This window comes from Gobio gobio (genome assembly GCF_949357685.1).
Source record: "Gobio gobio genome assembly, chromosome: 4".
In the NCBI taxonomy this organism is placed as follows: domain Eukaryota; kingdom Metazoa; phylum Chordata; class Actinopteri; order Cypriniformes; family Gobionidae; genus Gobio; species Gobio gobio.
The window spans coordinates 12,623,997-12,637,417 of NC_137100.1; the positions used below are offsets into that span (position 1 = coordinate 12,623,997).

The window sequence follows — 13,421 nt, forward strand, 5'->3', positions numbered from 1 at the left end:
ACAAATAAAAACTACCGTAATTAAAATTATTAAAAAAATAAAACAATAATAGTATCTAAATTATACTAAAATAACTGATTTTTTAAAAGAAATTAATACTATGCAGCAAGGACAATAAATTGATCAAAAGTGACAAAGACATTTATAATGTTACAAAAGATTTATATTTCAAATAAATGCTGTTTTTGTTAAACCTTCAATTCAAAGAACTTTCCAAAGAAGGTTTCCACAAAAATATTAAGCACTACAACCGTTTTCAGCATTGAAAATAATAAGAAATGGTTCTTGAGCTATTGATTTCTGAAGGATCATGTGACACTGAAGACTGGAGTAATGATGCTGAAAATTCAGCTTTGCATCACAGGAATAAATTAAATTATTTTAAATTGTAATAATATTTCACAGTATTACTGGTTTTACTGTATTTTTGATCAAATAAATGCAGCCTTAAACCCTATTCGCACGGGATTAGTATTATCTGGGGACCTCTGGTGATTTGTAATAATTGCAGAGAATATCTGTGATCTTAATCCTGTGCGAATCGGCCATGTCTGTAATTTGTAAAGTAAAAATTTCCCCGCAAATTACCTACCATATTTTGCCAAACACCGCGGTCCTGTGATAATATTAGTCCCGTGCTAATCGGCATCTCTGTGATTTGGCCGGGATTAGGCGGGTCGTATATACATTTTTTGTGTCCTGTGCACTTTTATCTTTCACGAAGAATGGCGCTAGGCTGCATATAATGCGCACCGTTATGAATTCCCGTGCGGCCACGCGGATTATACTTTCACTTTCGAATGAGCAATTTGGGTGTAAATTGCTTGAATGGTGTGTTTAATATTATTCTTAATGAAAAACACCAAAACAGAACAGTACAATGACAAACTCGCTTAAATGGGCGCTTTTACATTTAGCTTTGAAACTGAATCTTCCGCCGTATATTGTTATTATATTGCTCAGTTAAATTTTTAATTGTAGCGTCTGTTCTCCAACTGAACTAAATTATTTGTATTACTATAAAACAATCAAAATGATATCGATACGACTGTTTATAATTTCATACAGCTATATCTATAACGAAAAAACATTTATAAGTCTTGACATCATATCCGGGAGATAGTCAGTAAATTCGAGTAAAATCACAGGCTTGCTTATCCCGTGCGAATGCACCACACAAAATTCAGATGTGGGGGAGTAATTTCTAAATCACACGAGGTCCCCAGATAATACTAATCCCATGCGAATAGGGCTTTAGTGAGCATAAGAGACTTCTTTCAAAGCATTAAAAAAATGCATTAACCCCAAACTTTTAAATTATAGTGTGAAGGCCTGTATTAAATGACCGTTGTCTCTTAGAAAATGTTTCTTCGAATATTCCGATCTATTATGATCTCTGACCTGTAAAGTTGCCAGAATAATAATCATACACTGCTTGTTAATTGGCCAGAGGAGAACTGGCACCCCAACTGAGCCTGGTTTCTCCCAAGGTTTATTTTTCTCCATTAGGTCACCTAATGGGGTTTTGGTTTCCTTGCCACTGTTGCCTCTGGCTTGGCGTGCTCAGTTGGGGACACTACATTTTTCAACTAAATATCCAAATAAATCTAATTATTAAACTAAATTAACCATATAAACTAAATTACTGATCTAATTACTGATCTAAAGCCCACACTGTCACTGTATGATCATTGAAATGAACTGATGACATAACCGTTTTCTCCAGAATGGCTATACGGCTGAATAAAATTATGTTGCATTATTTTCCTGTTTAAAACTGTAAAGCTGCTTTGAAACAATCTGCATTGTTAAAAGCGCTATATAAATAACGTTGACTCTTCTTATCTAAACTGAACACAGGCAGATGTCCAGCCTGTGTCAGGCCATCATTTATAAAAACAAACTACATAATCTACTAAATCCAGCCTTGGGCCAAAAGTCATCAATTAATGAGAATCCACGAAGCTGTTTATCCCCGTTCTTCAGTGAAAAGACAGCAGAGGTTTAACCTTGGCTCAGCATGTGAATCATTACATGTGCAGATTACCTGGCCTGTATTTTAATACTAAAAGCAACATGAAACTGCATTCGTAACCCATTTTACTTCAATAATGTGACATTATTTCTCTAAAAAACTATGAAGGAGTTTGTCCATCAGGAATTGTTTGGATTGTGAACAATGGCTGTTAAATATCAGAATGCAGAGGGAGTTATAAGATGTTGATGAAAGATTATAAAAGACAAACATTTTCTGTTTTAGGAAAAACGTGTACTTCTAAATTGCAGAATAAGACTGGGATGTATTTAAGGGATAGTTCACCCAAAAATGAAAATGATGTCATTATTTACTCGTTCTCATGTCGTTCCAAACCTGTAAGACTTTCGTTCATCTTCAGAACACAAATGAAGATCTTTTTAATAAAATCTGAGAGCTTTCTGTCCCCTCCATTGACAGCTGCGCAACCACCACTTTCAAGCCCCAGAAAGGATTGTAAAGACATCATTAAAGTAATCCATGTGACTCCAGAGGTTAAAACTCAATTTAATGAAGAGCCGCGAGGGCTTTGTTTGCGCATAAAAGATAACTTAGCACTTTATTTATCAAAGTATTAATCTTCAACGCACGTTCACAAGCGCACCACGGCGCACGTATGTTGTGTTGATAGGAGAGCAGACGCTGTTACATGAATGCGCGTTGGAGATATAAGGCCCTATTTTAACAATCTAAGTGCATGGTCTGAAAAATTCTGCACTATTAAAGGAACACTACTTTTTTTGAAAATTGGTCATTTTTTTTAGCAAGATGCTAACGGTCTAATCAGATTCAATGATCTATGCTAAGCTATGCTAAAAGTGCTACTGCCAGACCCGGAGATCGGCTCAATGGATTCGAAAACGGTAAAACTCAACTGTTTAACTCTAGGTGAGTTGGAAAATGAGCCTTATTTTCAAAAAAAGTGGAGTGGAGTTCCTTTAACTTTAGACCAGGTTTTTTGTTTTTCAATGGTGCAGTCGTTTTCAGTTGCCTTAAAATAGCAACGCACCAACCATGTGCCTGAAGAAAACAGGAATGCTCTCAGATTTCATCAAAAAGATCTTAATTTGTGTTGCAAAGTAGAGCGAAAGTCTTACGGGTTTGGAGCGACATGAAGTTGAGTAATTAAAGGATTAGTTCACTTCAAAATGAAAATTTCCTGATAATTTACTCGCCCCATCTCATCCAAGATGTCCATGTCTTTCTTTCTTCAGTCGCAAAAGAAATTAAGTTTTTGAGGAAAACATTCCAGAATTTTAACCAACTAATGGACTTCAATGGCAACCAACGGGTTGAAGGTCCAAATCAATGCAGTTTCAAAGCGCTTCGAAGAGCTTCAGAGGCTCTGCATGAACCCAGATGAGGAATAGGGTGTTATCTAGCGAAACCTTTGGTCATTTTCTAAAAAAAATTTTTACATTTATATTAGGGCTGGGCGATATGGCTGAAAACTGTATCACGATACAAGCGTTTCATATCGGTCGATATCGATAATTATTGATATTTTTATGACCAATTTAAAATAAGGACAAGGAGAAAAATATTTTACATTTAAACATTTTTTTTTAAACTTAGCCTTCCTCTGATTATAATCCCCTCAGTTATAAAGGCAGAAATGTCAACACAACCATGGAAAACACTCAAATAATTAAAATATAAACACAAGTCTAAAATCACAATGAACACTTAATTATCTTTTAACAATAAGGTGCAGTGCCTCCGTTATTTCTTTGTAACTGTTACCGTTTAGATGCTTTGTCATAAGGCACTGATGCAGAGTAACATTACCTCTCCATGTAGTTTCAAAGGCTGAATCTGAAATCGCCCCCTATACCCTTAAATAGGACATTATTTGAGGGGACAGCCATTTGCAGTGGTGTCCGAAACCATAGTGGACGTTATTGAGTGCACTCATTCAATCCCTCTTACCAGATAAATAAAACACAGCTCATATCTGTTGCTTCCGTTGTCGTGAACTGAATTTGCAAAGCCTATAGAGTGGAAATTAAAGATTGGATTTATATTCATTTTGCGGAGAGGTGTAAAGTAAGACAATCTGCATGTTTTTATTTTTATAGTTTAGATTGTGTAGGCCGTTGATCGTTTGCAGGCGCCGTTGCGTGCGAGTCTGCCTCAGCTTGTCAAAAATGCGTTTTTACTGTGGTGGTGATAGTAAACATTTAAACTTACATTGTGATATGCTGGAAGTGTTTTATATATATGGATTTTATTATAGGCAAGACAAGTCAAGTGTTGATTTGAGAGGATTTATAAATTGATCAAACATGCGGTTAACTCACTGTCGGCCAGCGGCCGCTTGGTCCTCACTTAAAAAAAAACAAAACTTTAATTTGACAAACAAATATTGCCCCAAACATTTTTTCTAAATTTACTTAATAAAGAAACAAAACGAAATATAACAAATTTGACATTACAAACAAAGCTGAACTATTTTTTATGGCTGCAACAGTGTGTAATAGAGAGGGAGGAAAAAACACGGCTCAGTCGGACTCGGGACACCGGAGTATTTACGCGTCATGTTATCATCCCAGTCCTGTTCATTTTAAATATTGTGGATATATATATATATATATATATATATATATATATATATTATATATAAAAAAAAAAGATCAAACGTTTTAACGAACGCATTTTTTATTGATATCGATTATGTGTCTGTCGCGATACATATCGTTATCGTTTTATCGCCCAGCCCTAATTTATATACTTTTTAACCTCAAATGCGCGACTTCGATGTTCTGCTTTTTCATGACACATGACACCATCAAGTCGGAAAGATCACGAGCGGGACATACGTGGAAATACCGACCCAGTGTTAAATCGAATGTGCAAAGACTAAATCAAACGCCCTTTACAAAAATAAAGGTAAAACAACAATGTCAGGACAATTTTAAAATTGGAGGAGAACATGAGGTGGAGTTTTTCGGCACTGGGTCGGTACTTCAACGTATGTCTTATTATCTGTACATTTTCATTTTGAAGTGAACTAATCCTTTAAAATGACAGAATTTTTGGTGAACTATTCCTTTAGGAAAATAAATCAGGTCCATTTGATTTCACGTTGTAGGTTGCACTACAACTGAGATATACTAACATACTAAATAGTCTTCAAACCTCTTTTAAAAAAGGCATGAAACAATGAGACCTATTAGTGTTTAAGGCTATTAAAAGGGTGCTGCTAAAGACAGGACATGTTAGCAGAAGACAAATTATGTACCTGGTTCCAGCTACAGCTCCATCATTTTTCCCTAACGGCTCGTCCAGCTCCACTCCACACCACTCGCCCTTGGCAAAGTCAGTCTCCCCCACATAACGCACTACTCCTGTCTTAGTGCCGCCAACCTGAGGAGAGAGCAGAGGAGATTCAGTGGTAGTACATAGTGCCAACATGGACACATGATTTAAATGGATAGTTCACCCAAAAATGAAAATTCTGTCATCTTTTAATCACCCTCAAACTGTTCCAAACTTGTATGAACTTCTTTCTTCTGCTAAACACAAAATAATATTTTTTTAAATAATGTCAGTAATCAAACAGTTGATGGGCCCCATTGACTTCCATAGTATTTTTTTCCCCCATACTATGGAAGTCAAAGGGGCCCATCAACTGTTTAGTTATCCATATTCTTCAAAACATCTTTTGTGTTCAAGTTTGGAACAACTTGAGGGTGAGTAAATGACAGAATTTTCATTTTTGGGTGAACTATCCCTTTAATGTGATTACAGTTATTTAGAGTATAACAAAACATGTTTGGAAATGTGGCCCCAGGAAATGTTCAACAGAAAAGTATATAAACAAACAAAAATATTGAATATTGATCAGTCAGTGTATTCTAATAGATTAGAGACCATATGGGAAAGGCTAATTTAATTATATTTATTCATATTAAAATGCACTAATTATATATACACATATACACGCAGACACAATATAATCATATAATGTGAAGTTTGAAAATAAAAAAGGGCATATTTTGGAACCTTTAGGAGGTCGGTAATATTAGTTGGAATGCTACGCTTAAAATGTCCAAATACAAGTCTATCACAACAACTGAATGTCTGTCTGTCTAAAACATTTAACATCTAGGAAAGTAAATAGAAGTAGTCTCACTGCATGTCAGCAGTGTAGAGTAGTAAACTCTGCCAGCTGGTGCGGAGATGTAACTGGGAATGACTGTTGTGCTGGTTTAACTGGCCTACATTCATCAACCCAGCACTGGGGGAAAAAGGAGGTCACAGACTATTCATTAGTGATGGCACAACTATACATAAGAAAGCATATTGTGTGCTTCAGTAACAAGGAAGTGTGTATCACACATTTTGTGTGCTTCAAAAGCATTCTTTCATATTACTGTAAAAATAATTTATCTCGCATACTTTACACAGTACAAACGCAATCACAACGACCACAATGTAAGAGATGATACCTGCTGTAAGAAAAGGCTCTGGTTCCAAGCAGGTCACATTCATAACTTTACTCCTAAATTATGCATAACATGGTACAGGAACATAAGCTAAATTAGACTCTCAAAGTCTCATTGTTTCATAGTGACAATCTGAGATTTGTGAATGCTCTCTGTAATCATTCCCAGAACAAACAAACAAGAAACACACATTGTTTCTGTGAAATTATTTCACTAATTTCGATCATTATTACATATGACTGGGATATTTAAGAGTTTATGTGAGATGAACCCGTTTCACCCAAGTAATAGCTAGATCCAGTTAAATTGAGATAAATAGATACAAATCATGGATTAATATTGCAGTATTTGCAATCCATTAATAAACTATAAAATTATCATAAAGAATAATTAAAATGGGCCTAGTACAGAACCTTGAGGCACATTTCTTCAAAGGGTTCCTTTTTACTGTTCCTTATCAACCAGTCTACCAAAATGTTTTCTAGAAATGCTTAGTCATATGACACAGCAAAACATAACATGAAAAGCAGCAAACCATCCATCCATCCCAATTCAAAACCCTAGAGCCATTACATAATGTCTGCAATAACTAAAGAAACAGATAAAACAAATAATTTAATCAAAGTCATAATTGCTCAGGAATAAAAAGCACAAATTGCTTTGGAACAAAACTAAAACATTGGACCATAAATGCCTAAACACATGCATGTGTGCCCTACAGTTGTGTCTACGTTTACATTTTAATCTGTCTCTACTTAAATTGAATGAAAAGCCAAAACTGTCAGTTTGTGGAAACCCTAGTCTCCACTCAGACAGAACGCCCCACGTTCCGCCCACAGTCTGTTCACTGACTGCCTGATGCATATTGCAGACTAGAATTGCAAGTGTTGTACAAAATTCAGCAGTTCCATGATTGGCTGGCATATACACACCACTTGAAGTCAGTTTATCATTTCACCTGGAAACAAAAAGTTCTTCATACGTTTTCAGCCATTTTCTAAGGTGCCTAAAGAGACTACTATACCATTCCTTAAGCGTTTCCCTCCCACACTTCATTCTTTACTATTGTTTGATGGTTTTCAAAGTCTACCGCTAAATGGCACGTAAAAACAAAATTAACTGTTGGTTGTTTTACATTTTGGTCATTCAGTCTCGCCTTGTCTAAGTGGGCGGTTCTTGGCCACACAACAAGCTGCATTGTGGATCAGTTTTTCCACATTGTATGCCAATAATCATAAGCCTAGCTCTGTAAAATTGTATTAAATGTGCACTTGTAGTGTACTACAAATCTTAAAAGTATATTTAAAAAAACTGTATGTGCAGATAATATAATATTGATGAAATACAAGGCAACTTAAGTGTACTTAAACTGAGCACATTATGACTCTGTTCAGTACTATTATGACTATGTTCAGTACACTTTGTAGTTGTAACAATGGCAAATTAAGCGTTTCATTTTAAAGTACATTTTAAATCATTGTTTTAATAATCTTTAATTGTGCTTTAAAATACACTTTTAACATCCTAAAACACTTGTAAAGTCCTTGATAATAATTTTAACTGTAGTGTTTTACTCAATATTACATTAAAGTTAATATATTTTAAATGTGTATAATCATTACAAATTAGTGCTGTCAAAATTAGCATGTTAATTATTCATTTAAGTTTAACGCTTAAAAAAATATTAAACACAATTAATGCAGCATCCGTTTTTTGTCATCGCTTGGCTAGCGTTACATTATATGATCACGCGCTTAATGCAAATGCTTTTAAACCATTCAAGTGCGACAAGACAGAGAACGCGCTGTTTATGAATGTCCTGACACACAGACACACACACGACGCACAGAAAGACGCTCCCCAGAATCGAGTTCTCTTTTGTGCTCGAACAAACAACACAGAATTATGTCAGTTTTGTCGGGTGTGCTCATAAAAGCAGTCTTAAATTAGCTAAATAAATCTTAAATGAACATAAAGAGTTGTGAGAAATTGAGATCCACGTCATGCGTCATTAATGTTAATCAAAGAACAAAGGTAACAGAGTAAATTGTAGCTTTAAATAAGGATTAATCTATATCTAATTTATTATTTATGCAGTGCAGACTGTTTGATAACTTTATTCAATTTCTGTATAAGGTCACAGGTATATATGACATTATAATGGGTTTATATGAAGATATAGCTTTCAATTATACTGTAATGTTGAATGCCTATCATTAATGTAAAAAAAAAATCGTATAATCGTGATAAATTACAGAAAAAAGTGTGATTAAAGGGTAACTAAACCCTAAACCAACTTTTTTTAGTTAATGATCTGTAATAATGGGGCTTTATTAATGCTGTTCATTGATTCGAGTAAATGTTTTGACATTTGAGTATAAAGTTTTTTAATTCTATAAAATATGGTGTAAAACCGCCAAAGTGCTGCCCTCTTAAGGTTGAACGGTGGCTACTGCAGTTGAATTTTCCTATTGGACGTTGTGGTACATCGTGACGTAGGATGGTACCTCCAACGGCTCTCTATCCGCGCCCCTAGCATGAGCTCACCACGCCCTCAGAAATGTTTCCCCCAATCACACGATGAGAACGGCTTCACTCCAGTATGAACTGTCATGTTACATGAAGTAAACATTATGAATGAAACTCACTTGACACTTGCTTTAACATTGTATTGAAGAAAATACGGTTAAATAATGCCGTTGTCAGTACACGTCAGGCTTTTCTTGCGATATTATTGCCGTCATGTGTACAGATAATTTTCATACATGAGACGCGCTTTTCAAACCCTGACACGCAAGTGGTTGCCGCGGACGCAGATAGATTAGGTCAGTTCTCTTGCGCGGCTGCTTCACTAGCATCGTCGGCATCGGGAGTTAACGCAGTTTGAGCAGCGGCTCGCATTGATAAGGCTCCGGGTTTGTGTCTGTTACAGACAATCCACCCTCCTCCACTTCAGGTGAAGGTAGGAGAAATGACCGCTCTGTTGCAAAGCTGGCGTCACTCCAGTCATTCTCCATCTTTGCAACTCGCGAGTCTGACAGCTGTCAGTCAATCCGTCACTGCGGGTCTCAGGTGCACACCCTCCGCTCAGCCCCGCCCTCGGTTCGTCCCCTCTGTGTCCGCCGGGCTCTTCCCACTTTTCCAGCATTTTTTGAAAATTGCCAGTGGGTGGAGTTAAGCTCTGAGCAGGGGTTTAGTTACCCTTTAATTAGTTAATCCATTGACAGCACTATTACAAATATATTTAAATACAAGTTTAATAATGTATTATTCTTAGTTAATCATAAATGCGTGTCAGTACAGTTGGCAGTAAACTTTAACCAAGTTTTTATGAAATTACATATAAAGTTATACTTAAGTCCTACTTAAGTAGCTCAAAAACACTCTAGTTAAGCTAAGCTAATTGAATTTAATATTTAAACTATAACATTACATTCACTGTAAATATAGCATGCAGTAAAGCATACAAAAATATTACATTCAAGTATTATTTCCGGAAAAAGTACTCTCGTTAAAACTATGCTAAAATCCCTACCTACATGAGAGCCTAACAAATGCGTCCACGTCTGCATTTGTTCATGTGAAAAGCAAAATTCCTTTATTTTTCCTGCAGTCAGTTTGTGGGACCTCATCATTCTTCTAAAATACACAGATCACATGGCATCAACAACACTTTGGAAATTAAGTAGAGCCGTTTATGTTTTCACAGATTCATCAAGTGGTGTTTTGAGCACTGCGAGACATTCTGCTCCTGAGACATCTGCGTCTTGGCATTAGAAAGGAGAGCATCCGGAAGAGAATATATATTCAGACAGACACATCACATTCTCCCGCCAGTGAGCGAGTCGGTGTTTGTGCAACTGACGTGGCAGATGAGCCACAGTACGCTCAAGTGTGGATGAGGTGATAACACAAACATTCCTGAGGGAACGTTCCAGATGTGCAATATTTACTTTACCATGTCATCTCACTGCTGTTTTTCACGTCGGAACAGTTGACATATCAAACCAAAACAGCAGCAATTTATGAGGGTAAAAACATATGTCAGATACATGTTTGGCAAAAGCTTCTAAGTCACTTAAACAATATGGCTTTGAGCAGCTATTCTCTAATAGACCTTCTGGGTGTTAGAAGAACTATGAATTCAGCAGAATACACAAGCACAGCACAGAGATGAGCGGTGAGGAGTGGAAAAAGCTGACTCAGACTGTCTCCTCTCTTAACTCACTCGCAACACGGCAGATCCACGATCAGTCAGCATAAGCCTCAACTTGGCAGTGGCTTGATCCACCTTACAGTTCTTTTGACTGTCTGAACTGACTAAGACACATTCAGAAGTCTGCTCAATAACACCAGCGTGAAGAATCCCTCTACATCATTCAACAAATATAACGCTGTATGACTGTCAATATACTACTGAAATAATCTAATTTACATCGTTTTTGTCCAAAAAGGACATCTTCCAGGTTCAAAGAGGTTCAAAAGCTAACTAACCTCAGAAGGGATGTAGGAGATGTGTTACGCATTAAGGGCCATATTAACTAACAGCTTGCGCCAGCACAAACCCTCTTTTGGCATTAAAAATTTGCTGTCAAGTGTCAAGATTTACTACCCACATGGGTAACACTTTACTTGAAGAGGTGTGCATAAGACTGACATGACACCTTCATAATCATGACATGACACATATTTTGAAGTTCATAATGTTTTTTTTTTTTTTAAGTTTCCTAAACAGTTAATTACAGCATCCCACACATTTATATTTTCTTGAAATGCTTTTTTAAATCATGGATAAGTCTAGCTAAGACACCATCATAATGGCGTACACCTAACCAGTGGTGCCACTCTATCATTTTGAGGTGAGTTTTCACTGTTATAAAATAATTTGACAGAGTATTAACACTTAATTTGGATGATATTTAATATTTTAATACTTAAGTTTGAGCTTTGTCACATATGCTAGGTTATGTTGTCTTGGTAATGTCAAGTTGTCATGACAAAGACACTAACAGGTTATGATGTATTGGTTTGTCACGTTGTCATAACAAAGACATCTCAAATAATGTCATCTTTGCATTAAAATGACAATTGAGCGAATGACACTTAAATGACAGTTGTCATGAACATGCATAAAAACTCCTTCATATTCATGACATGTGTCATGTCATGATTAAGAAGGTGTCATGTCAGTCTTATGCACACCCCTTCAAGTAAAGTGTTACCGTAGCATTTAAGAAGTGGATAAGGTGAATCTTCATTACATGTCGACTTGAAGGCATTTTGCAGAGATTATAAAAATGCCCAGAGGGACTAGAAAAATGCTTTAGCTTCACATTAGAGATTGTCTGGACCAACAGGAAAACTGCTTCCTGTGTGAATAAAAACAAGTGCGCACTAGTAAATTAAACCCTGTTGCAGATACAAAAATCTGTAGAAGTGCAGATAAAAAGCATAATTTTTGCATTGTTTTTTTTATTGCTGAAAGTGGTGCATTTTAAGTCAAAACATTTGGAAGTAGGGATGCATGATATTGGATTTTTGCCGATGCCGATATCGATACCGATACATGTTTATTTTTTCCCTTTGTTTGGAAACTGCCATTTTGAGCAAAAAAACTCTTTTTTTTTTTCATTCTGGTTTCAGATTTCTGAGGTCTCCTTACTAAAAGGATACTTGTTAAAGATAAATAAATGTTAATAAAGTTCTTTTTATAATAAGAGTATATTAAAAGCGCTGAAAATAATAATAAAGTTTTAATTTTTAAACCCAGACAGATGCAGTTGTAATCTAAATATTATATCCAATATTTTTGGATTTAATGTTTGTGCACATGAAGTGGGGGTGGCATGGGATCAGTTGATGCTGTATTTAGCTTCAGATAAAAAAATTTTTTTTACAATTATGTTAGAGCTCCTTGGATTATTTTTCATCATCAATTTCATAAAATGTTATTACAGATTAATAAACTGTATGTAAAAGTATTTAATTTACAAGTGCCATGCTTGTGCTTTGACTTCATTACTGCTTTATTTATTCAGATAAAGAAGTAACTTCTATTTATTTGTGTATTCTACTTTTCATTCACTATTACTGTAACAACATCGCCCCCACTAAATAGGCTATATATAACATTTACCGGTCGGGCACTAGGACCTGGAGGAGCTTCAGCTGCTGTAGAGGCTGCTGCGTGCGCTATAGAGTGGGGAGACGCGATTGTGCTTGTTTTGGGCTAGTTTTGTTGTGAAAACCTGGAAATACTGCGTTGATTCACAAATTCAAGGCAGCATTTAAAAACTGTCAATATAAATTAGGGCTGGGTTTCGATTCAAATTTCAAGAATCGATTCGATTCCGATTCTCAAGATCTTGAATCGATTATCATTATTCGATTCGATTCGATCCGATCTGATCCGATCTTCGAGATTTAGATAAGTGTTTTTTAAGAAAGCATTTTTTTCCAGCTGTTACCTGAATTACAGGACTGTAGTTATGCAACATATTGATACTATTATTATAGACATTCAACTGCAAATTAATGGAGGATGGTTGCAAAGAACAATCCCCCTTCCAGAGTGTTGATACAACTGCTTTCACAAACTTGCACTGGTGTAGACGACAGAGGACGCAGAGGTATATCAGCAGCAGTAGACCAATTATTTAGACGCGAACCTGATATATTATTAAAAATGACATTAAGAATTGACATTAAGATCGCAAAGGTAAAGGAGGCGCTAAGCGTCACCGTAAAGTTTTGCGCGATAACATCCAGGGAATCACCAAATCCGCCATCCGTAGTCTGGCTCACCGTGGCGGTGTCAAGCGCATCTCCGGTCTGATCTACGAGGAGTTCCTGGAGAACGTGATCCGCGATGCCGTGACCTACACCGAGCACGCCAAGAGAAAGACCGTCATGGATGTTGTGTACGCGCTGAAGCGGCA

The 13,421-nt window shown here is 36.3% G+C and overlaps 1 protein-coding gene across 2 annotated transcripts in view; it reads right to left on the reverse strand.

Annotated features, from left to right (window-relative positions):
* clip2 (CAP-GLY domain containing linker protein 2) overlaps positions 1–13,421 on the reverse strand; it is a 68,011-nt gene that overhangs the window by 22,235 nt on the left and 32,355 nt on the right. For both annotated transcript variants that reach the window (XM_079814456.1, XM_079814455.1), the window contains exon 4: positions 5,277–5,401. In XM_079814456.1, the coding sequence (XP_079670582.1) occupies positions 5,277–5,401 (125 nt within the window). The remainder of the gene's footprint in view (positions 1–5,276; positions 5,402–13,421) is intronic.